We start from the raw sequence: 24,685 nt of genomic DNA on the forward strand, positions 1-24,685 counted from the left end.
ATTTAGAATTCCGGACTTTTACTATTTCTATATTGCAGTATTGATACTTTTACTTAAGTAAATAATTTGAACACTTTTCCCACGTGCTGCATGCTGTGTGCATGTGGTGATTGTGCATGCAAGGTGTGTGTGTGTGTGTGTGTGTGTGTGTGTGTGTGTGTGTGTGTGTGTGTGTGTGTAGTGGTGGAGAGAGTGTGTGTTTGTAATTAACTTGGCGGTACCTGTCTCCCTACGGCAGAGTTGGTGCAGTCAGAGACACAGTGACTGACAGATGGACACTAGAGGCTATGGGAGGCAGTGAGAGACAGAGGGAAGGAGAGTGGGCACTTTAAAAGACAGCGACGAGAGGAGAACGTTCTGTGGAAGAGCTTTATTTATTTATTTCGTTATTTTAACTTTTTAACTTTGGTCCCAAACTGTTATTTTGGAAAACTATTCCGGTTGTTGGATTGCCATGGAATTTGCTGTGCATCTTCTTAACCTATTCTACCGAATGCCTTCTAAATCAGTTTAGTTCTCACACTTGAAAATGTTCTGCAAGCAACACTGAAGTGCCAATAATCACGGTTAAAGCACACACTCGCATGTAATATTTAGCGATTATACAACAGTTAACAACAAAACAAAACACATAAAAATGTATTCATATTGTTGGGCAATTCACTATCAAAATAAGAACGGGGTACTGGCTGTTTGCTTTCCGTTGGGTCTTGCTTGCAGGCTGCTGTTGTGTTTGTTGTTTTCCTCCAGTGGGACAGCGCAACAGTGCTCTAAGCATAATGCATATGTCCACTAATCCCTTCACAACATTTTAGTTGTTTCTTTCTTTTTTTATGTACTTTAGTTTTTATGTACTTTAGTTTTAGTTTTCGTCAGTGAAAAAAAGGCAAGGCGAGATTTTTTTGATAGTTTTCTTTTGTCGACGAAACCACCACCAACGCCGCCTCTATCTTCTGTCCACTTTTGTGCAGGGATAAAGTGGAAGCCGGACGAGCACGGCGTGATAGCGTTCGACTGCCGTAACCGTAAGTGGTACATCCAGGCGGCCACGTCTCCCAAGGACGTGGTGATCCTGGTGGACGTGAGCGGCAGCATGAAGGGGCTGAGGCTGACCATCGCCCGGCAGACCGTCTCCTCCATACTGGACACGCTGGGGGACGACGACTTCTTCAATATCATCGCTGTGAGTGTTCCCCCCCCCCCGAACTGCGCGCGCGTGTGTGTGTGTGTGTGTGTGTGTGTGTGTGTGTGTGTGTGTGTGTGTGTGTGTGTGCGTGTGCGTGTGCGTGTGTGTGCGTGTGCGTGTGCGTGCGTGCGTGTGTGCCCCTCCCCACTCACTGTGGTGCACTGCACAGCAGTGTTTCTTTTCACCAGTGGTCCTTGAGGGGGTTCCAGGTGGTCCCCAGCTTAAATGATGGAGAGTTATTACCTGTAGTTATTACCTGGAGACCCTTATTAGATCTTTAACTCTTGACACTGTAAAATGAAACAGTTTCATTTGATGCTCTCAAGAGTAATATTATTGTTAATGTTAACCATCTGCATTACTTAATTTACAAGAAGTCTACACAATTATTTTTGGCTGTTGTCTATCCTAATGGTACCACATACATCAATACAGCATGGAATTGTGGACAAAATCTTATCCAACAACAGTGTTAGAATCTTGTGCGTACGCGTGTTTGCGTGTGTGTGCGCGCGCGCATGCAGCGTGCATTTGGGGGCATGTGGCGGTCATATCTCACACTGCCTAAATCGTTATACCTTTCTGAGTCACCGGAAGGCATTTCTACAATATAGACATGCAGAGAGAAAACAAATAACACATACGCAAAAGCCACGCACGCACCACCGGTTTATTTTCAGATCGGAGGTGGCAGAACGAATCGGCTTTCTTTCTCCTGCCATGCTTACAGCCAATTAGCAGTCAGCCTGGATGACAATTTGAATTGCAAAATAGAACCGATGCGATGATCCTGCCTTGGGCGAGCAAACCATTGTTATCACGTATCTCAATCTGATGAAACTCTCTGGTGTGCGTGTTTGTGTGTGTGTGTGTTTGTGTGTGTGAGCGCGCTGTATATCTGCATGTGTTACAGTCTATCTGTGTCTCGTTTTCCATCAAGACCTCAGCTGTGTCTTGTCAGACTCTCCCCCTCTGCGCAACAGTTCCTTCATTATGGGTTTGAGATCCTATCATCACTTTATGCTGTGATAGCGGCGGGCTCTTTCAGTGAATAGAGTAGAGCAGTACGTGGTTCACAAACTTTTTCATGTCAAGGACCCCCAAATTGCCAAAATAATTGTGGGCTAAAATCAGCCCGCGGACCCCCATTTGAATAGATACGATTTTTACGGATTCTAAACCCGTTTCATTTCAAGGACCCCCAGTTTGACATGCATATTAGTCTACAGACCCCCATTTTCTATTTCTGGGACCCCAATTTATCTTGTAAAATCAGAGTTACAGACCCATAAGGGTCCATTTGGTTCCAAACTATCATTTAGCTGGGAACCCCCTGGAACTCCCTCAAGGACCCCTGGGGGTCCCCGGACCCCACTTTAGGAACCACTGGAGTAGAGGAGGCTTAGACCAGTGCTGTTCATATCAAGGTCCATTATTCATGCAGTATTTTGAGCCACTGACCACCGTTTGATGTGATTTAGCCACGACTCAGACACGGCAAGACTTAAGCCCATCACACACCGTCTGCGACCGCCGCGCGTCAAAACAGCCGCCTCCATTATTTTCAATGAACCTATCGCACACCGGCGGCGTCCGATGCGCGCTGACGCCTCGCCTGGCGCGCCGATAGAACCAGTTCTATTTTCCAGGCGGCGCCGTGCGGCAACGTGTCGCGCCGCGTCGGACGGTGTGTGTTGGGCTTCAGAATATGTTGTTGTCGTTGGATAAGATTCTGTGCACAATTCCATGCTGTATAGAGCGTCGCAGTCCCTCCCCCTTTCAGAACGGCGAGTGGCCCAGGAAATGAAATGCAATGCATTCTGACCATAGGATTTATTTAAAGACGGTTACGCCGCGGACAAAGCCAACTCGGATCGTGACAAATCATGACAATGAACACAATGTTTTGGGCCGATCAAATAATTTATAAGAAGAAAAACAAAACAAATAGTGTTGTCTCCTGCCTTTATTTTCTTCTTTCTAATGATTTGATCGGCCCAAAATATTGTGTTCATTGTCATGATTTGTCACGATCCGAGTTGGCTTTGTCCGCGGCGTAACCGTCTTTAAATAAATACTTAAAGAAAATCCTATGGTCAGAATGCATTGCATTTCATTTCCTGGGCCACTCGCCGTTCTGAAAGGGGGAGGGACTGCGACGCTCTATTGACGTTGGTATACCATAGGAGAGATAACAGGCAAACGTTGATCAAAGTAACAATTCTTCTACATTCTCTGATTGTTTAATAATAATAATAATAATTTGTATAGCACCTTTCATGACATAAAATGCAGCTCAAAGTGCTTTACAGAGCAATGGAGAAAAAAAAGAAAAGCAAGGCAACGACATTAAAAAACAAGCAGTAATGCAATACAGTGAGGACATGAATAACAAAAAATAAAAGATCAATTCAAAGCAATGTTGTAGAAGTGGGTCTTGAGCTGAGCTTTAAAAATGTCTACAGAGGCTGCCTGACGAAGGTACAGTGGGAGCTTGTTCCATGCCGTCGGCCCATAGAAGCAAAAAGCTGCTTCCCCGTATTTTTTTGTTGCCATTTCTTTAGGCAAAGCGAGCAGGCCAGCAGTGGAAGACCTTTTGGGACATATTTAGGCAGGCAGTCATGTAGGTAGGAAGGTGCGAGACCATTGAGAGCTTCATACACAAGTAAAATACATTTTAAATCAATCCTAGAAACAACCGGAAGCCAGTGCAGTGAAGCCAAAACTGGAGTTATTATGTTCTCTCATCTTAGTTCTAGTTAAAACTCTGGCTGCTGCATTTTGGACAAGTTGTAATCTGTCAGTTGTTTTCTTAGGCAGTCCTGAAAAAAGTACATTGCAGTAATCAAGCCGAGAAAAAACAAAGGCGTGGATTAGCGTTTTTGCATCGTCCAAAGACAAATAGGCTCTGATTCGTGCAATATTTCTAAGGTGAAAAAGGCAATCTTGGTGACATGATTAATGTCAATGGTTTAGAGTTCTTGTAAATTAAGTAATGCTGATGTTTAACATTAATGTAACTCTTTGTGTAAAATGAAACCAAATGGACACGCAAGAGTTATTAAGGGTCCATTAAGGTTACCAACTCTCCATCATTTAGCTGGGGACCACCTGGAACACCCTGAAGGACCACTGGTGGTCCCGGACCACTGGTTGAGGACCACTGGTGGTCCCGGACCACTGGTTGAGGACCGCTGTTTTAGACAATGAAGGCGGAAGCAGACTATCTTCTCAACACTCTCTTCGTGCACGCTCAACAATCTGGAGAATGTATTGTGCATACTGCATGTATACCTCATGGAGGGAGACTCCGGTCATGTTTCGACACCATGCGTACACACACACACACACACCCACACCCACACACACACACACACACACACACACACATGTTTTGCGTATGCATATTCACACAGATTAGTGCGCAGAACTGCTGGCTGTGGAAGAACAGGCATTATCCATTTCCTTCCGTGGACTTTGAAGTCTAATTTGTAGTCATGCATTAAACGGTCGGTATTATCAGAGGATGCCAGGCGTCGGCTTTGTGTGTTTGTGTGCATGTTCTGTGTGTGTGTGCATGTTCTGTGTGTGTGTGCATGTTCTGTGTGTGTGTGTGTGTGTGTGTGTGTGTGTGTGTGTGTGTGTGTGTGTGTGTGTGTGTGTGTGTGCGCACGCGCGCGTGCTCCTCTGTGTGAGCTCATGTTTTTCACTGAGGTGCATACAGGGGGTAGGGTGGTGGTGGCTCAGGGGGTAGGGTGGGATGGCTCAGGGGGTAGAGTGGCGGTGGCTCAGGGGGTAGAGTGGGGTGGCTCAGGGGGTAGGGTGGGATGGCTCAGGGGGTAGAGTGGCGGTGGCTCAGGGGGTAGAGTGGGGTGGCTCAGGGGGTAGAGTGGGGTGGCTCAGGGGGTAGGGTGGGATGGCTCAGGGGGTAGAGTGGCGGTGGCTCAGGGGGTAGAGTGGGGTGGCTCAGGGGGTAGAGTGGGGTGGCTCAGGGGGTAGAGTGGGGTGGCTCAGGGGGTAGAGTGGGGTGGCTCAGGGGGTAGAGTGGCGGTGGCTCAGGGGGTAGAGTGGGGTGGCTCAGGGGGTAGAGTGGGGTGGCTCAGGGGGTAGAGTGGGGTGGCTCAGGGGGTAGAGTGGGGTGGCTCAGGGGGTAGAGTGGGGTGGCTCAGGGGGTAGAGTGGGGTGGCTCAGGGGGTAGAGTGGGGTGGCTCAGGGGGTAGAGTGGCGGTGGCTCAGGGGGTAGAGTGGGGTGGCTCAGGGGGTAGAGTGGGGTGGCTCAGGGGGTAGAGTGGGGTGGCTCAGGGGGTAGAGTGGTGGTGGCTCAGGGGGTAGAGTGGGGTGGCTCAGGGGGTAGAGTGGGGTGGCTCAGGGGGTAGAGTGGGGTGGCTCAGGGGGTAGAGTGGCGGTGGCTCAGGGGGTAGAGTGGGGTGGCTCAGGGGGTAGAGTGGCGATGGCTCAGGGGGTAGAGTGGGGTGGCTCAGGGGGTAGAGTGGCGGTGGCTCAGGGGGTAGAGTGGCGGTGGCTCAGGGGGTAGAGTGGCGGTGGCTCAGGGGGTAGAGTGGCGGTGGCTCAGGGGGTAGGGTGGGATGGCTCAGGGGGTAGAGTGGTGGTGGCTCAGGGGGTAGAGTGGTGGTGGCTCAGGGGGTAGAGTGGGGTGGCTCAGGGGGTAGAGTGGGGTGGCTCAGGGGGTAGAGTGGTGGTGGCTCAGGGGGTAGAGTGGCGGTGGCTCAGGGGGTAGAGTGGCGGTGGCTCAGGGGGTAGAGTGGCGGTGGCTCAGGGGGTAGAGTGGCGGTGGCTCAGGGGGTAGAGTGGGGTGGCTCAGGGGGTAGAGTGGGGTGGCTCAGGGGGTAGAGTGGGGTGGCTCAGGGGGTAGGGTGGCGGTGGCTCAGGGGGTAGAGTGGTGGTGGCTCAGGGGGTAGAGTGGCGGTGGCTCAGGGGGTAGAGTGGGGTGGCTCAGGGGGTAGAGTGGGGTGGCTCAGGGGGTAGGGTGGGGTGGCTCAGGGGGTAGAGTGGGGTGGCTCAGGGGGTAGAGTGGCGGTGGCTCAGGGGGTAGAGTGGGGTGGCTCAGGGGGTAGAGTGGGGTGGCTCAGGGGGTAGAGTGGGGTGGCTCAGGGGGTAGAGTGGGGTGGCTCAGGGGGTAGAGTGGCGGTGGCTCAGGGGGTAGAGTGGCGGTGGCTCAGGGGGTAGAGTGGGGTGGCTCAGGGGGTAGAGTGGGGTGGCTCAGGGGGTAGAGTGGGGTGGCTCAGGGGGTAGAGTGGCGGTGGCTCAGGGGGTAGAGTGGGGTGGCTCAGGGGGTAGAGTGGGGTGGCTTAGGGGGTAGAGTGGGGTGGCTTAGGGGGTAGAGTGGGGTGGCTTAGGGGGTAGAGTGGGGTGGCTTAGGGGGTAGAGTGGGGTGGCTTAGGGGGTAGGTGGCGGTCCTTTCGTCTTTCATGTTTCAGTGAAATGACCAGTCCTTTCCTCTGTCATGTTTCAGTGAAATGACCAGTCCTTTCCTATGTCATGTTTCAGTGAAATGACCAGTCCTTTCCTATGTCATGTTTCAGTGAAATGACCAGTCCTCTCCTCCGTCATGTTTCAGTGAAATGACCAGTCCTCTCCTCCGTCATGTTTCAGTGAAATGACCAGTCCTTTTCTCCGTCATGTTTCAGTGAAATGACCAGTCCTTTCCTATGTCATGTTTCAGTGAAATGACCAGTCCTCTCCTCCGTCATGTTTCAGTGAAATGACCAGTCCTCTCCTCTGTCATGTTTCAGTGAAATGACCAGTCCTTTCCTATGTCATGTTTCAGTGAAATGACCAGTCCTCTCCTCCGTCATGTTTCAGTGAAATGACCAGTCCTTTTCTCCGTCATGTTTCAGTGAAATGACCAGTCCTTTCCTATGTCATGTTTCAGTGAAATGACCAGTCCTTTTCTCTGTTATGTTTCAGTGAAATGACCAGTCCTTTTCTCTGTTATGTTTCAGTGAAATGACCAGTCCTTTCCTATGTCATGTTTCAGTGAAATGACCAGTCCTTTTCTCTGTTATGTTTCAGTGAAATGACCAGTCCTTTCCTATGTCATGTTTCAGTGAAATGACCAGTCCTTTCCTCTGTTATGTTTCAGTACAACGAGGAGATCCATTACGTGGAGCCGTGCATCAACGATTCTCTGGTCCAGGCGGACGTCGGCAACAAAGGCGTGAGTTCTCGCTTTCCTTTCTTTCCTCTCGTGTTTATGTCCTTAACACAAAAACTGCTCCGCCAATTAGAATCCAACTGTCAACTGCTCCTGGCAGAACGTTTCGTCATATAGGCTTTATTATTGATATCAAACGGGGTCGCTGTATTATTATTATTATTTTTTGCTTGGCCTTTCCTTCTTCAGCGAACGGTTTCGCACTGCCGTTCACTTATTGTATACAGGCTGACTAAAAAGCTAAATTACTTAAAATGTACGGAGCTCTCCATGGTTTTGACAAAACGTGCAATGTTCAGAGGTCTTCTTTGATTATCCGGTGATCCCGATTAGAATATTGGCGTTTTCTAGAGCAAGTATGGCCTCATTTTAGCCCGCTAGCATTGACGCTAAATATTTAGCATCTAAAATGGACCGGCAAAGCTGACGTGTGTCACACTAAAACCAAGTAGATCCGGGTCGGCAGTCAAGCGCTGGCACTTTCATCCACCAGGTTGCAGTGTTCGTGTTAATTTGTGTCTAGCGTGCTTTCAACACACATGAGCAGTTTGATGTGTCTGTTTTGAATTAGTCCTGGGCTGTGTCGTTGGAATAGTCCGCACCAGTTTGCACCAGTTAAGGCTGGCCCCCGAATGTCCGGAGGTTCGCAGGTTCATGTTGACATTCGGATCTCGATCTCGAAATTTTCATTCATTCATTCATGCATTCATTCATTCATGTTTGCGAGGCTATTAACTGCACATTGCCAACCATTTGGTTTAGAAAGGATACGGAAATGGTCTGCATGTGACTGTGTGCTCGTATGTATGTTAGCATGCAAAGAACCAGATACAGGTGGGATCTAAACCGGATCTGTGCACAGAACAGTAAATAAGAACCAGGGTTTCCACATTTCCTGCTGAAAGCCTGCCTGGTGCAGCAAGCTAGGCCTAGCACTGGTGTGAACTCTAGTATGGACCGAAACGGATGGAACACTGGGGCTGCCAGAAAGCCTGGGTCTTGGTTGCACCACAGTTTGGCTCACTGCAGGGGAGAATGCAATCGAACCCAAATACAGGAAGTGAAACAAAAAAAATCAATGTGTAATGATAATGGTAGACATACTTTAATTAAAATTATATTTTATACTTGGGTCTAACTAAAAAGGTAAATGTTTTAGATGACTTACATTAATTTAACATTGCACATAATGTACTGATTTTACAGATGATAACTTTGAAATCCATAAGTTATTACCATATATTCTTTAGATTTTGTCTACAAAACCTATGACGAAATGTTTCGTCATTTTCACTGAGGAAAACGAAATAAAAACGATGGTACAATGACTAAAACTATGACTAAATATAATATTATAATGAGAGATAGTGAGGACCAGTTATATGAAGATAGGTTGAAAGTGAAGTTGCCTTTTCATAGCCTGCTTATTTTAATGAATGGCTTGAATCAATGGAACCAACTAGTATACTCTCACAATGACAACTCATTTTGCAAGGGGTTAAAGAATCTGGAATTAACTGCACAATATAATTATGAATGAACACATGCACGCACATGCACTCACACACGCACACACACGAACGTACGCACACACACGCACAAGCAAGCAAACGCACATGCATATATGCACACGTTCAAAAGCACAAATCCATGCATTTGGTACAAAACACAATCAGACGGATCCGAGACTAATAGAGGTTTGGCCAGAGCTGGGACATTGAATTCCAAAGGGTCCATGAGGTGTCAGAGAGCATGCAGAGACTGGGAATTAATAAAAATAAAAATAAATGGACACTTCACAAAAGGGTAGTGTGCTATTCCACAACACGTGATAGCATAGAATATCACAGGATCCATCTTAATGATATAAACATGCACACGCGCGCACACACACCCCTTCGCCTGTCATTCTGCCTGACTACACCCAAATTACTTTTTACCGATTCTGCTCCACTTTCGAGGGAGAGAGAAAGAGAGAGAGAGAGAGGCGGAAAATGGGTTGGATTTGAACCCCGACCTTAATGGTATGATCACCCCCGCCCGAAAATGAAATTACCTGTCTTCTACTAGTGGACAAGCATATGAACAAACACTATTTCTGAATGATTGAGACCCTTGTAAAATAACCGCTTCTGGGAAATGAAAGAAGACATACAGATATAACACAGCACTGTGTGATTTTATAGAGGTATGTATCTAAAGAGCACAAAGTACGTTTCTGAACGCGCCAAGTATCGTGAGACTATCCATCGTTTCCTGTCTGGCAACCAAATATTGCGATACCTCCGAGACAGAAACGATACCTGCCGCTGTTTTGTTTAGATGCCTCGATAAAATGATGTGTTCATTGAAAAGCAAGGGATTAGAAATCAACCTGCGATATGTCTTCTTTTATATTCCTGAATCTATTATATGACAAAGGTCGCAATCGTTCATAAATAGTGTTTGTTCGAGAGCTGGTCCAGCCGGCTCCATTCACTGCCATGTATTTCATCCACCTTCTGGTGCGAGATTTGCCCCCGGGAGCAGGTCCCCAGCGTCCAGTCACGTGACTCACGTCCCTTCCTTTCAGCATGTTCCTTGAGTGGATCCAGGAAAGGTTGAAGAGCACTGCTGTAGAGTGACACATTCACTGATGTGTGTTTTCCCTCAATCCTCTTAATCACAGCCAGCTCTGAGCTCAATACTCATTTACTCTTTTACCTGGCTGGCTCCCGCACTTAAAACTCTCTGCGTTCATTTAACTGTCAGTGTACAATTACTCTGTGTGCATGCAATAAACACACACGCACGTGCACAGCCACACACACACACGCACGCACACACGCGCACACACAAATGGGGATAGTCAGCCTGAAGCAGTTATTTGTCTGATTACAACAGGCATCTGAGGAGGATAAACAGCGGAGCAATCAGGTCCCGGAAGGTGAGATCCACGGTCTGCTCGGCCCCCATGTGAACTGATTAATTCACAGTTCACACACGGAGCGGGTTTTACATTAACACGGGGGGGCAGAGAGAGAGAGAGAGAGAGAGAGATGTATTTAAGGGTATTTAAATGAATAGTAGCTGTTCGTTGCATCATGTGTTCCAATGGATTGTTACAATGTTTGGCGTGTGTAATGCAGGGCAGCGTGAGGTTGGAGGACAGGGCTGCATGGCGCTAGGTTCCGTGAGGCTGTCCGTCCTTCGTGGCGTTGTGAGGAGGCGCTCGAAGCGAGCAGCTGTCTTGCTCTATGCTAAGGAAGTATACAGATAGACAGCGAGCGACCGGTCCTTTTAGTAATGATGATAGTGGAAATAGCAGATCTACAAGCTGTAGATGCAATGTGATCACACTCATTCTCAATCTCTCTCTCTTTCGCTCTCTCTCTCTCTCTCCCTCTCTCCACAGTCCACACACACACACACACACACACACACACACACATGCACACATGCACACATGCACACAAAAGGTCGCCAAAGGTAATGTTTTGCAGTTCTCCTGTATACAACATTTACCTGGCTGCAGCCAATTAACCTTTTTATCCACATGAGAAGCACATTGTGTTTATCAGTGTGCAGGGAGCCATGCTCAGCGCTCCTGAAGGTTGTGGTTTTACATAGGAATCTGAAACAACACATTTTGAAACTAGCAGTTCTGCATGCATCTGCATGTGAGCAGAGTGTGTTCCCATGTGATCCAGAGACTGGAATGTTCTGGTCATCATGATTTGAGTCTTGGCCTCAGGTTTTATTAATTAACTATTTCTTTTCTTTCTTTTTTCTTTGCACATTTAAAAACAACACATTTAAAACAGCATAATATTGGTAGCCTGGTTAACCACTCCCCCTTGAAAACATTTCTATTTCTATTCTCGTCTAGAATATTGGGTTGGTTGTGCAGGTTCGATTTAGAAAACCCTGTGGGGATTATAAAGTTAATCTCACCTCATTTAACAACAAAAATACAAATAAAAAAGCAAACGTAACACCATTTGGCAACAATAAATAATAAAACAATGGATACACAGTATAAATGAAAAAGAAAAATATATACATATCTGTAGAACAAAGTATGTGCAGTGTGGGTGTAAGAGTGGAAGACATGTGAAATGTTGGATTCACCAGATGAGTTCCAAGCTTATATTTTCCATTATTTAGTCAAGTAGACTTTGATGAGATCACAATATAGCTGTCCCAACTGCACTGAGGATTGCCAAAGTGAAAGAAATTGAATAATGGAAATAACTATAATTTATGTCACCCCTAAATCAAAATGTAGCTCAACAAAGATAACAGACAAATGGATTGCAACGATGCCGTGCGTGTACTGTTGTTTTTGCCTGCCTGTGTGGCACAGGCACTTGCGCGCGTGTCTCCTCCAGGCTATTGTGAATAATGAGACAAGCAAAAGAGACCTGTTGGGTCTCTGACAACATTAAACTCCATTAATTGCCTGAGAGAGAATCTATTCTGTGTGGGAGGCAGACGCACGCACACACGCACGCACAACACACTATCTCTCTCCCCCTTGAGTTTGACGGTCGGCTCGCTCCTCTGTCGATGGCGCCTCTCTCCCACATGCACATCACAGCAGAGGAAATGGTCTCCAGTTATGGGATGTGGAAGGAAGGGGATGTTTAATATAAAAGACAGTGACATCTCTGTCCAACATAATGCAGCAGTTAGTTGTGAATAATGACCTGAGGTCATGCATAAAGAGCCCATTAGTCTGCTAGATGGTCCTATCTTGACATTCTCATGTGCAATGCCTTATTTTCACGAATAGTAAGCCTGCAGTTTCTATTAGCTTGAATTCGCCATCGATGATGTCACTGGTGGACGGGTTTCTGAACTTCCCACAGCCCTCCTATGAGATGCAGACTGAGTAGAAACAAATTGTAGTATTTTATCATGAATATTAGTGAAGACCAATTATATGAAAGCAGGTTGAAAAGTTGTGAAGTGGTCCTTTAATGTATGTTTTGAAATAATAATCAAGATCTACAAAGTAACTAAAAGTAATTATAGCAAAAGTACCATAGTTGCCTCTGATATGTAGTGGAGTAGAAGTAAAAGTATTGGAAAAACTTGAGTACCATAACGTTGTACTTAAGTAGCTACACAGTACTTGAGTGAATGTACTTAGTTACTTTACACCGCACGGGTACAGAGCCAAATGTCAACTAAGTATCGAGGGGGTAAATGTCTGAAGAATACTCGTCAGAACATTGCGGGTCACCAACATGCCCTTTGAATGTTTGTCCTCAATATGCATGACAGCTTCACCACATCGTTAGCACAATTTCACTGAACAAGGTTGTGAGTACATTTTTGACCTTTTAAACCCATCTGACCGAAATATCAAACGCTGCCGCATGGATATTGTGTTGTGTACCGTCAAGTAACCATGAGGCCAAAGGATGCAAGTAAAGTCACAACGTTATGAGACAAAGTTGCTCACTACTGTAAACCAGTCCTTACACCTCTGTGACTCAGAGTATCCAATAGAAACCAAATGGGCCCGGCATATACACTCTCAGAGTTGTGGGGGTTCTTTGAAAATAAATACATAATAACCAGTAAGACGCCCTTAGGGCAAGAAGCGACAGGTCCGCCTGGGTGATGGAAGACTGCTGGGTGAGCGCTGGTGCTTTGGCATGGGGGGTCAGTTCAACATACTGTATGGAATGAATTCTGTACTGGCCATTATGGAGCGTGTGTGTACAGGGTTCGATGTCGGAACAGGTCAGCTCCATATATGGAGATCTAAGGGTGGCAGCGGGGGCAGTGTCTTGAGTATACAGGGTTTGATGAGGGCAACCATATATGGTGGCGTGACCTGACTGACGAACAGACAGGTTTTGCACTAAATAATAATAAAGCGTTTGCAAGCCGTTGGCATGTAACAGCTTCAACCTTTGGGCTGTATTGAGGGGGTAAATGTCTGAAGAATACTCGTCAGAACATTGCGGGTCACCAACATGCCCTTTGAATGTTTGTCCTCAATATGCATGACAGCTTCACCACATCGTTAGCACAATTTCACTGAACAAGGTTGTGAGTACATTTTTGACCTTTTAAACCCATCTGACCGAAATATCAAACGCTGCCGCATGGATATTGTGTTGTGTACCGTCAAGTAACCATGAGGTCAAAGGATGCAAGTAAAGTCACAACGTTATGAGACAAAGTTGCTCACTACTGTAAACCAGTCCTTACACCTCTGTGACTCAGAGTATCCAATAGAAACCAAATGGGCCCGGCGTATACACTCTCAGAGTTGTGGGGGTTCTTTGAAAATAAATACATAATAACCAGTAAGACGCCCTTAGGGCAAGAAGCGACAGGTCCGCCTGGGTGATGGAAGACTGCTGGGTGAGCGCTGGTGCTTTGGCATGGGGGGTCAGTTCAACATACTGTATGGAATGAATTCTGTACTGGCCATTATGGAGCGTGTGTACAGGGTTCGATGTCGGAACAGGTCAGCTCCATATATGGAGATCTAAGGGTGGCAGCGGGGGCAGTGTCTTGAGTATACAGGGTTTGATGAGGGCAACCATATATGGTGGCGTGACCTGACTGACGAACAGACAGGTTTTGCACTAAATAATAATAAAGCGTTTGCAAGCCATTGGCATGTAACAGCTTCAACCTTTGGGCTGTATTTTGCGTAGTACCAGGTCTTATTCCCTAACTTGAGTAAACTAAAGACCTGGAGGCGTGATCAATGCTCTTTGGCCACTCAGAATAGCCAAATGGCATTGAGTTTGCTCAAGTTAGGGAAAAAGACCTGGTATTTAAGACACGCAAAATACAGCCCTTTGTCTCCAATGTTCCTCTCTCTCATAGCCTGTTTCTGATGTGTTTCTCTTCCCCATGCATGCAGCATTTCAGAAAGCACCTGGATAAGCTGTTTGCTAAAGGTATCGGCATGTTGGACCTCGCTCTGACAGAGGCCTTCAATCTCCTCAACGACGTGAGTGAAAAGCGCACGCACGCACCTCCCCGCTGGTACAACATTAAATAAAAACAGAGTTATTAATTAATAGCTAGATCAACAGAATCATGTTCAAGCTGAGTAAACAGAGTGGATGACTCCCTTCACCACTTTACTCATTCTATAACAAGAACACAGACACGCACACGCGTGTACTCACGCGTGTACGTACTCACGCGTGCACGTATGCACGCACACACGCATGTACACGCACACGCAGAGTGTTGTACACTTGTACTTCTCCAGCAGAACAAAGGAATATAAATGTCCCCATTGTGGTTAATGACTCATCTTAGTGATGCCGGTGTATTAATGTACTGTGTGTGTGTGTGTGTGCGTGTGCGCGACATGCCTGTTGTATCATGAAAACACATGCCATGACTTTGCAGATGTAACTTCAATGCACCTCGGTGTAGCTCAGCCGTAAATGTGTGTGTGAATGGGTGAAAGTAATGCACAATCTATGTAAAGGCGCTAATATAAATTAAACTACCAGTGCTATTATAAATTTACCATTTTCCTTCTCTTGTGTGGAAGTAAAGCATGTAATGAAATGGAATATAGTCTTAATGCACTCATCATAAACCCTGCTACGCCTGCACACCATGCTGTCTCTGTTTTAGTCATAGACTTTTGAGTAACATTTTATTTCGTTTTTGTCATATTTTCAGTCTGAAATGTTTTAGTTTTAGTCTACGTTTTGTCTAAATATCATGAGATTTTATTTGACAATCTACAGCTGATTTAGTCGACTAAAATGTATTTTGATGGTGTCGTAATGGTGTAAGCACGTGGTTGAATGCCGAAACAGCAGATCTCTGATCTGTTGAGTTCTACTCTTTTCCACTAGTCCCTCCTTTACATTTTAGTGTATCTTTTATTTGTTGACGAAATTGTCAATATAATTTATTCTTGGTTTTAGTCATCGTAGTTTAGTTTTTTATTTAGTTTACGTCTGTGAAAAATGCTAGTCAGCAAACATTTTCCTTTCTCTCTCTCTCTCTCTCTCTCTCTCTCTCTCTCTCTCTCTCAGTATAACCAGACAGGGAGGGGCAGTGTGTGCAGCCAGGCCATCATGCTGGTGACAGATGGAGCGGTCGACACCTACGATACCGTGTTCGCCAAATACAACTGGCCTGAGAGGAAGGTAGGACCGCACGCACGCATACACACAGGTTCACATTTCTATACTGTACTTATACATCAACATTTTAAGACCGCAATTTTATGAATGTCAAGCCTAAAGACGTAAAATAGCAGATCTCCAAGTTCACAGGCTTGTGAGCTTTGTAGATTTTTGGATGCACGGCCCAAGTGCGCAGCTAAGTATGAGTCAGGCATAATCTCTAGCTCTAATCCCAGAACCAAAACTTCTAAATGCCTAATCCTGAACCTTCTTCCAATTGTATACCCATCTTTAAAAATATGTTTTAACCAAGAAAATGCTTTTTAAATTTATATTATTCTTGTTGGAATACGCACGCACATACTGTACACAGTAATGCATGCGCGCGTGTGCACACACACACACACACACACACACACACACACACACACACACACACACACGCACACACACACACACACGCACACGTCACACACACACACACACGTCACACACACACACACACACACACACACACACACACACACACACACACACACACACACACACACACACACACACACACACACACACACACACACACGTACAGTGTCAATGCTCTGGTTTGTATTATGCTGCTGTTGCGTTCCAGCCAGTGTTCTACTGGAATCTGACGGTGAGGCGATGCCAAACGTCTGCTGTACCCCCCCCCCCCCCCCCATAAGCATCCAATCATCTTTGTTCTTGGTGCGCTCATAGACAATGACAGACTTAACCCATTGAAACCGTGAAACCAGCAGTGTCATTTTAGTTTGGAGATAAACTTTTAGTTTTCAGAAAACTAGTTTGTTGTTTTCGAGCAGAAACCTCTCATCTCTAACTTTTCTTTCGTTAAAAACAAGATTGCCCTACCAGATCATAATACAGCGTCACACAAAACCATCAAAAGTAGCAGATCCGCAGGCCAAGCGACGCATTTTGAGCTCGTGGATCAGCTAATTTATTTTTACGATTAGGTTTTGGCGTTTGTGCCTTTCTTGATAGCCACAGTGAAGACAGACAGGAAAGAGGGAGAGAGAGAAGGGGAGAGACACGCAGCAACGGTCGAACGGGACCCGAACAAACAACGCGTTGTCAGGCTAGAGCCCACATGTAGCATGCGCCTGGACCACTAGGCTAGCGGCGCCCCTGGATCTGCTACTTTTGATGCTTTTTATCCTGAAAACACCCAACAGAGACGATTTGTTGAAGCAGCGAGCGTCTGGTCTTAATGGGTTAAAAGACTAAGATCCTTTTGGGAAACCCGGCAGGCCTTTTTGCCGAAACCTCAGCGCTTACTGGAAAATGGGCCTGTTGAGCATTATCTCCAGTCTGTAGAGAAAAATAATGAACTATTATTCAACCACGCGCGCACACACACACACACACACACACACACACACACACACACACACACACACACACACATGTACACACTAAGTTGTATAGCTGATGCATGAGACTTGTTGACTGATGCAAGCTCGCAATTAATTTCCAATGGGAGTCACATGGTTTGACACATTTGTGTTGTATGAGGGGGAGGGGGGCAGTCGAAACACAGCCGAAAGCCGTACAACAACAATGTTGTGTCAAACCCATAGACTTTAAAAAAATAGGTCAAACCATGTGACTTCCATTGGAAATGCATTGGGGCGGCCATGACACTTACCCTTTGTTTACATCTACCATGCAACAATGTTGTATGCTAGATGTGAAGGTACTGTGAGTGAAGCCTAAGGTACCCTAGCCCTGTTTTTAGGACCGAACGAACCTTCAAACCATTCTTTTTTAAATTAATTAAAAAAATAACCTTCGAGCTCCGAACCTCGGCATGTAAAATGTAAACACAACATGAATATAGTACTCTTATTATGCATATCGCATTCTCGCCGAGAAATATTTTGAGTTAAAAAATTATAATCATACTATAATTCAGTCAACGTCTGTCTGTGTGTGTGTGTGTCAGAACACCACCGTAGCTCCTCATTGCCTGCACCAATCGCTCCCCTTTTCACACAGGCATTGGCCATATGAATATGGAGGGCGTAACGAAGCCCTTTTTTTGATTTGACACATTAATGATTATTAATGAATTTATTAGTGAATTAAAAACGCACTGGGCGAAGAACCCCCCATGGCCACAAGGGGGGGCAAATATCTCACAACGGCTAAGGGCTAGTAATAATAAAAAAGAAAACCGAAGGGTTCAAGCCCATTAATTAAGATTCGAGTGCCAACCCTAACGAGTGAAGGTTTGAACCCCGAATGTTCCGGGACAGCCTTAGCACGCAAGTACACACACACACACGCACTCAAAGTCGGTGCCGTGGCACCCTAGGGTGCCGTGATGAAAGTCCAGGGGTGCCGCAGAATACTTTTATGATATTTGGATCAGAAATAGCCGATCTACTAGCTCACAACGCATCGCTGGTGTTCAAGTGATTCAATATGTCCTGTTTTCAAAGTTCAATATGTTCTATTTTCAATAATAATGAAAATGGATATTCTCTCAAGTTTTCCCCGTGACATACTTTATCTAGAGAAGATTTTAACTAGCATTATTAGTATTATTATATTTGAGAGGGGGCAGGATAAATTGACATCAAAGTCCAGGGGGCAATCACATCACTTTTCTGAGCCTAATTATTCAGACGACCCCAGACCACAGAAAATTCACTGAATGTTCAAAGTTCTGTTTTTTTGGGATTTGGATTTTTTTAAATAAAAATAATCTCATTTGAAACGGTGGATAAAATGAGTGAGCAGCTCACTCGCTGTGATGGAGTGGTGACAGTACCGATGGTCCGTCTCTGTTTTTTAGACCGGGAACAAAACTATCAGCAAAACTGGAAGAGAAATGTCGATGAAAAAAACGCCTGTTGTCATGTTTCAAACATGACACATCGCAACATCTTTTATTGGCATTAGTTGCTGCCATCGACATTTGTTTCCACTAGTAGTTTAATCCATATTGTGTACCATACTGCTAGCATTCCCACCACCTTCTATCCACTTATTCTTATTTGAATGTTATTCAGCCTTTCTTGCTGAGGAAAAAAAAGCCCTGCATCTGGAGTTTAAGTTGGATAAGAAAAAAATAAATAACCTGTATTGCTCCAGGGATAGCAACAGCACAATCACAAGATGGGTACAAGCAGACAACCCAGCCAAGCAACTGTCGCACTCCATATGGGTACAGCATGGCTCCAAACAGCCATGTCCCGAAGGGGCCATGCACTCGTCCAGTGGCATTCAAACTATTGGCACACCAATGGGCAAGTCAAAATCTTAAGGCACAACTTTATTCCTATGGAAAATGGCCAATCTACAAGCCCACAATGCTGTCACGATGCGACGACGTATGTGCTGTCATCTTGCACTGTACATCTGCCGTCTTTGATAGTGTGAGCTTGTAGATCGTCTCTTTTTAGTGAAGTAATTTGGTGTAGAAAGGAAAAAAGAGTGGACCTGTCCTACACCCACACCATTTTCTTTTTTCTCAGGGTATATAAATGAGTGTAAAGAAAGTATTGACATAGTAAATTATGAAAATATATATTCATAACTTATATTGTAGCCAAAATGCTCCACTAGTAAATATAGAAGCATAGTGAGCATAGCATCTATGGATGGTATAATTTTCATTTTCTCCTACTCGCCCTGCGTGTTCAGATAAAGCAAGCCAATCACTAAGATCCCTTCACGCTCTGAGTGTATTTTAATAGCTTGTTTAAAGTTCACTTCTTTCAACTTCTCTCTCTCTCCAAGTGTGCTGCAGAGAAAAGTCTATTACATTCTGGCATGGGTGCAGTTTCACACCACCTGCTCGCTCACCTCCCATAGATAATGAATTACGAGTATAGGCACCGTCTAATAGACTTTTTATCTTTTTTATCTTGTCTTTTTTTTCTGGGTCTTTGTCGTATAATTCTATAAATGAACCAAAGGACTACTAGGCTAAGTCAGTAGACTGTCTCATCAAACTACTTTGAGATACATGGGTTCCTCTGTAGACTCAGAGGAATGTTTACACTTCACACCTGAATCCGAAGCTATTGTTCTAACTCTGTTTGAAGCTCGCTCCCCTGGAGTGAGAGGTTGGAATTTTCCAGGTGACCGTTTGGTCACTCTCCTTGTCAATGACTCTCAGTAAACTATTCCACAGTTAAAACTTAAAGAATGACTTTCAACACTGTCAGTATAGAATAATGAGACGCTATAACTATTAATAGTGAGTGCGATTTGTACTGATTTAGAATGTGCTATAAGATTATAGTGTTCGTTACTGGGTCAAACTGTTTTAATTCACTTCTTCTGTTCTGTTCCATTTCAGTTCCGTTATATTTAACTATGTTCATTAGAGTGTTCAGTTTCATCTAGGACCGGTTATGTTTTAACTACAATTTGTCATTGTATCTTTAAAGTAATCATCTGTTGTTTTAGTGCAAAGTTAGAGCTAATTCCAGTGTCTCTGCCAAAGAGGCCCGCCTCTGTAAACCTGAATGAGCTACTAGCCCGGATTTCATTGGTCGAAAGAGTCAGGAAGTGCCTAGTTCATGTACTGAGAAGGAGGGATCAGATCTGAAGTATATAACACCTTGTATTTCTTGTGAAGTGGGCTGTTCGAACGAGTCTTCATTTGGCTCTTACTAGGCTGGTTGGAACAGACAACTGCATGTACCTTTGTGACATGCTTGCTTTGTAGCGACCGAATCTCTTGTGTTTTACCAAATAAACGCTGAGAGATCTGGAGAACCTTTGTCCTGCCTTTCTTCTTCACTCCCCGTGCGGACGACACACACATCAGTGATTTTATACAACATCTTAAAACTAAGTATTATCATTTATCTTTGGTGCGTTAGACTGATGTACAGTCTGGCACCAACATTTTGCTACTTGTACCTGTGAGTGACAAATGTTCCCGTACTATAACTGACAATATGTGAGAGACAAATAAAAACTTTCTTGATACTTGATGCAGCTTAACCCATTAAAACTGGGACCTGTCATGTTGGATTCCAGATGCCATTGCACCATAAGATTTTCAGAAAACTCAAAAATAGCAAAGACTCACGCCTTGGCTTTATAGCGACCTGATGGCAGACTCATGCCATGCTTCAGCATTCTGACAGCTGTCGGGTGGAAAGTGTACCGTAGCCTGGTGGTGCTGCTATTGATACAGCCGTTGTGAAGGGGTGAACAGTGACTTGTGACTTGGTTGTGAATGGGTGAACAGTGACTTGTGACTTGGTTGTGAAGGGGTGAACTGACAGTGACTTGTGACTTGGTTGTGAAGGGGTGAACAGCGACTTGTGACTTGGTTGTGAAGGGGTGAACAGTGACTTGTGACTTGGTTGTGAAGGGGTGAACAGTGACTTGTGACTTGGTTGTGAAGGGGTGAACAGTAACTTGTGACTTGGTTGTGAAGGGGTGAACAGTGACTTGTGACTTGGTTGGTTGTTGTCCTTTGATTTTGGTGTGGTCGTACCTGATCATGTCCACATAAACCCGTGAATATCTCATCTCAAATATATATATATATTTTTTTTTCACACGTGCATGAGTGTGCATGTCATTTTAATGGCGCTGGCAGTGCTGCTGTTGCAGAGAATGTGATGATGGAATATTGATGCCCAAAGGGTTTCTGGGTGGGATGCAGATTGTGGGATTAATGGGTCGCGGTGATGCATTATGTTCTTTGCATGTGAAAGCGTGTGAAGGCTGCTCAGTGTCCATTAGAGTTGGGCTGCACAATTCACATTAACTGCCAGGTATTAAGTAATTATTTAATCACTTTTAGGGCTGCACGATATGGACATAGTGTGTACTTTGCTCCGTGATTATGTCCGTCCCCTGTGAGCCTGATTGGAAGGGGAGATATTGGCCATTCGATGTCCTGGTTATTAAAGAGAAGACGAGGACAAGTTGACAATAATTGAGAGAAGATATTTGACTCGATTGCCACGTTTCACGATCGTATAAATGTGAAACCTAAAATAATGATTTCCGATAGCAACCCTATATCTGAGCCCTGTCTCGGAGTTAAATTAAACTCTCCTGATTTGTGTGTGTGTGTGTGTGTGTGTGTGTGTGTGTGTGTGTGTGTGTGTGTGTGTGTGTGTGTGTGTGTGTGTGTGTGTGTGTGTGTGTGTGTGTGTGTGTGTGTGTGTGTGTGTGTGTGTGTGTGTGTGTGTGCGTGCGTGCGTGCGTGCGTGCGTGCGTGCGTGCATATGTGTTTTTCATGGTCCATAACGCTCCTATCCTATTGCATTCCCCTCCAGCCCAGAGGCTGTTCAGCAGTGACTGGAGAGGAGACATTGCTGCTAGATCCATTCCATTTAGAAGGAGCCCCGCTGATAATAGAAGCATTCCGTCTCTGTCACTCTCCACAAAACCATGTCTCTCTCTCTCTCTCTCTCTTTCCACTGTCGTTCTGCCTTCTGTTTTTTAACCCATTGAGACCTGATGCTGATTCTACAAATGTCTTCTAAATCCAGTTTTCTGAAAAACTTGTTGCTATATCAGTAGTGCACAAACTTTTTTTGTCATTTTGTTGCAGGCAGGGAACACCCCCGAAGCACAGATTTGAGTTAAAAATGTTCAAAGATTTGCACCGATTTTCAAGACTTTTTCAAAAGTAGCAGTAGGCCTATACTACAAGCTCGTAGCTCAGCAAAAGTGACACGTTGCGAACTTGTATATCTGCTACTTTTGAATAGCCTATATGCTATGTTTTACAATTTAGGCATTTTTAGCAGACGCTCTTAATCCAGAGCGATTTACAGCAAGAACACCACAGGGTAATACATCAAAGGCATATACTGTAAAATGTAAATAGTCATCTAGGATCATAAGTAAACTAATAACCTATCATCAGTCTAACAGTAGAATATGCATACTGTACGTACGTATATATAATCCCAAATGACTGCAGATGCGTTCCCGGTTGCTTTGGGTTAATGGTTTGCTTCCACACAGCCTCGGTGCTGAATGGGTGTCACACTGTGAATGAGCCTCTGCATGGCGTAGGAAGGAAGCACTTAATGCTCATCATCAGATTAGGATTTCAATAAGGTACAAGAGCTCGGGTCCAAAAGCATTCTGCAAGTACTTGTGTTGAACCGGTCGCTTTTTGGCACGCACTCCGAACTGAACAACGCATTTATTGTTATTATTATTATTTTTGTATCAACTTCAAACGATTCGCTCTGTGCTCTGTGGCAGACTATAAAGCAGTGCTTCAAATCAACCTTTTCATGTCAAGGACCCCCAAAATGATGACGTATTTGGCTGCGAGAAATATTTTGCACAATGATTTTTCACAATGGCAAGAGAGTGGCACATTAAAACAAATGACAATTTCTGTATATGAGCCCATTAAAAACAGAATTGTACATTTCTATTTGGTAGTCGCTTAGGCTATACTACAATGATGCTAAATATCATAATTATGTTAGGTACTGCAGGGTTCTCAACGTTTTTGTCTGGGGACCCCCGGAAAGGCTTTGGCCATGTCTCGCGACCCCCGCCCCTCCTCCCCACCCCCAATACAAAATAAATTAATACTGAAACCAGATATAATCATGAAGGAAAGTGTATGAATGCACTATGTGTACTATGTAAACAAAAAATGGCGACCCCCCCCAGAAGGGTCGCGACCCACGTGTTGAGAACCCCTGCTGTATTGTACTACGATCTATGCACACACACACACACACACACACACACACACACACACACACACACACACACTACACACTACACACCTGTGTGTCATTATCCCAGCTAGCCATGCCTGAATGGTGGCTTAATGACGGCCCTCTCGGCACATGGTCCAGTGATGGTGCCAGTGTTTTTAAAGTGCTTTTAACAGTCTCTCACTCACGCTGACACCGCTCTCGCCACTGCTCGCTTTCGGCTGTTCAACTGACGGTAAATCACCCAGAGACAAAGCCACCGCTTTATATTACTGATGCTCTGATGCTGTGAGATTGGACTTTAAAATGGAAAACGATCGTTTTGGATCTTTCGTAAATGGCCTCAGCCAGAATGTTATTTTCTTTTGTACTGTTTTCTTTACCCCTAATTTCCACAGAACTCGGTGGGTGGATGGGGGGGGGGGGGGGGGGGGGTAGGGTGTATTCTGTGAAAATAGTTGATCTGCGGGCTCAGAGTTGTAAGCTTGTATACTCAGTAGATCAGCTATTTTTTGACAAAACACCGTCTCATCCCTACTGGATCTGAAGCCAATGCCAGTTGCCATTGACAATGAATGGAGAATTAAGTCATATGTGTCTGAGCTAATCGACATGTTTACGTCATGATGATGTACGATGATAAGAGTGCCCCTCACTTCACACGGGTGTGATTTTTTTGTATACATCTAAACAACCCCCTATAGCACATAACACATAATAGAAACAAATCGATAAATAAAGTAATAATAGAAAATCAACACAATAAAACATAAATGACAAAACAAAGATCAAACAGACAAACAGAGCACTTCAATCAATACATTATACGAATCTTTCATCCTACACACGTTTCCACCAATCCTTTTAGGTGGTCTGCATTTTTGTCCACATTTTTGAGAACGTGTTCGTGTCCGCATATTGGATCTGTGAAATTGGATTCTCTCCATCTGTATGATTGCAGTCATCTCATTAAGCCATTTCTTAAAACAAGGAGAAGCGGCTGACTTCCAATCCAATGATTTTCTTGGCTGCGACCATGTCAAGCATCAAAGCCCTTTTGTTCTTCAGCCATATATATTATAGCGTTCTCTCTGTCGTCTCTTTGCTGAATGTTTCAGCTTCCTAGTACAGACTGAATGTCTGAGCCTGCCTATAGTACAGACTGAGTGTCTGAGCCTGCCTATAGTACAGAGTACAGACTGAATGTCTGAGCCTCCCTATAGTACAGACTGAGTGTCTGAGGCTGCCTATAGTACAGACTGAGTGTCTGAGGCTGCCTAGTCAGACTGAGTGTCTGAGCCTCCCTATAGTACAGACTGAGTGTCTGAGCCTGCCTATAGTACAGACTGAGTGTCTGAGGCTGCCTATAGTACAGACTGAGTGTCTGAGGCTGCCTAGTCAGACTGAGTGTCTGAGGCTGCCTAGTCAGACTGAGTGTCTGAGGCTGCCTAGTCAGACTGAGTGTCTGAGGCTGCCTATAGTACAGACTGAGTGTCTG

The 24,685-nt window shown here is 45.0% G+C and overlaps 1 protein-coding gene across 1 annotated transcript in view; it reads left to right on the forward strand.

Moving 5' to 3' along the window:
- The window catches only part of cacna2d3a (calcium channel, voltage-dependent, alpha 2/delta subunit 3a), a gene marked incomplete at both ends in the record, with an annotated part of 288,788 nt that overhangs the window by 117,203 nt on the left and 146,900 nt on the right, over nucleotides 1-24,685 (forward strand). Inside the window, 4 exon segments of the mRNA XM_083769683.1 lie at nucleotides 972-1,183; nucleotides 7,290-7,364; nucleotides 14,236-14,325; nucleotides 15,380-15,493. Coding sequence (XP_083625809.1) covers nucleotides 972-1,183; nucleotides 7,290-7,364; nucleotides 14,236-14,325; nucleotides 15,380-15,493 — 491 coding nt within the window.

This window comes from Protomyctophum parallelum, assembly GCF_964188405.1.
Source record: "Protomyctophum parallelum genome assembly, chromosome: 7".
In the NCBI taxonomy this organism is placed as follows: Eukaryota; Metazoa; Chordata; class Actinopteri; order Myctophiformes; family Myctophidae; genus Protomyctophum; species Protomyctophum parallelum.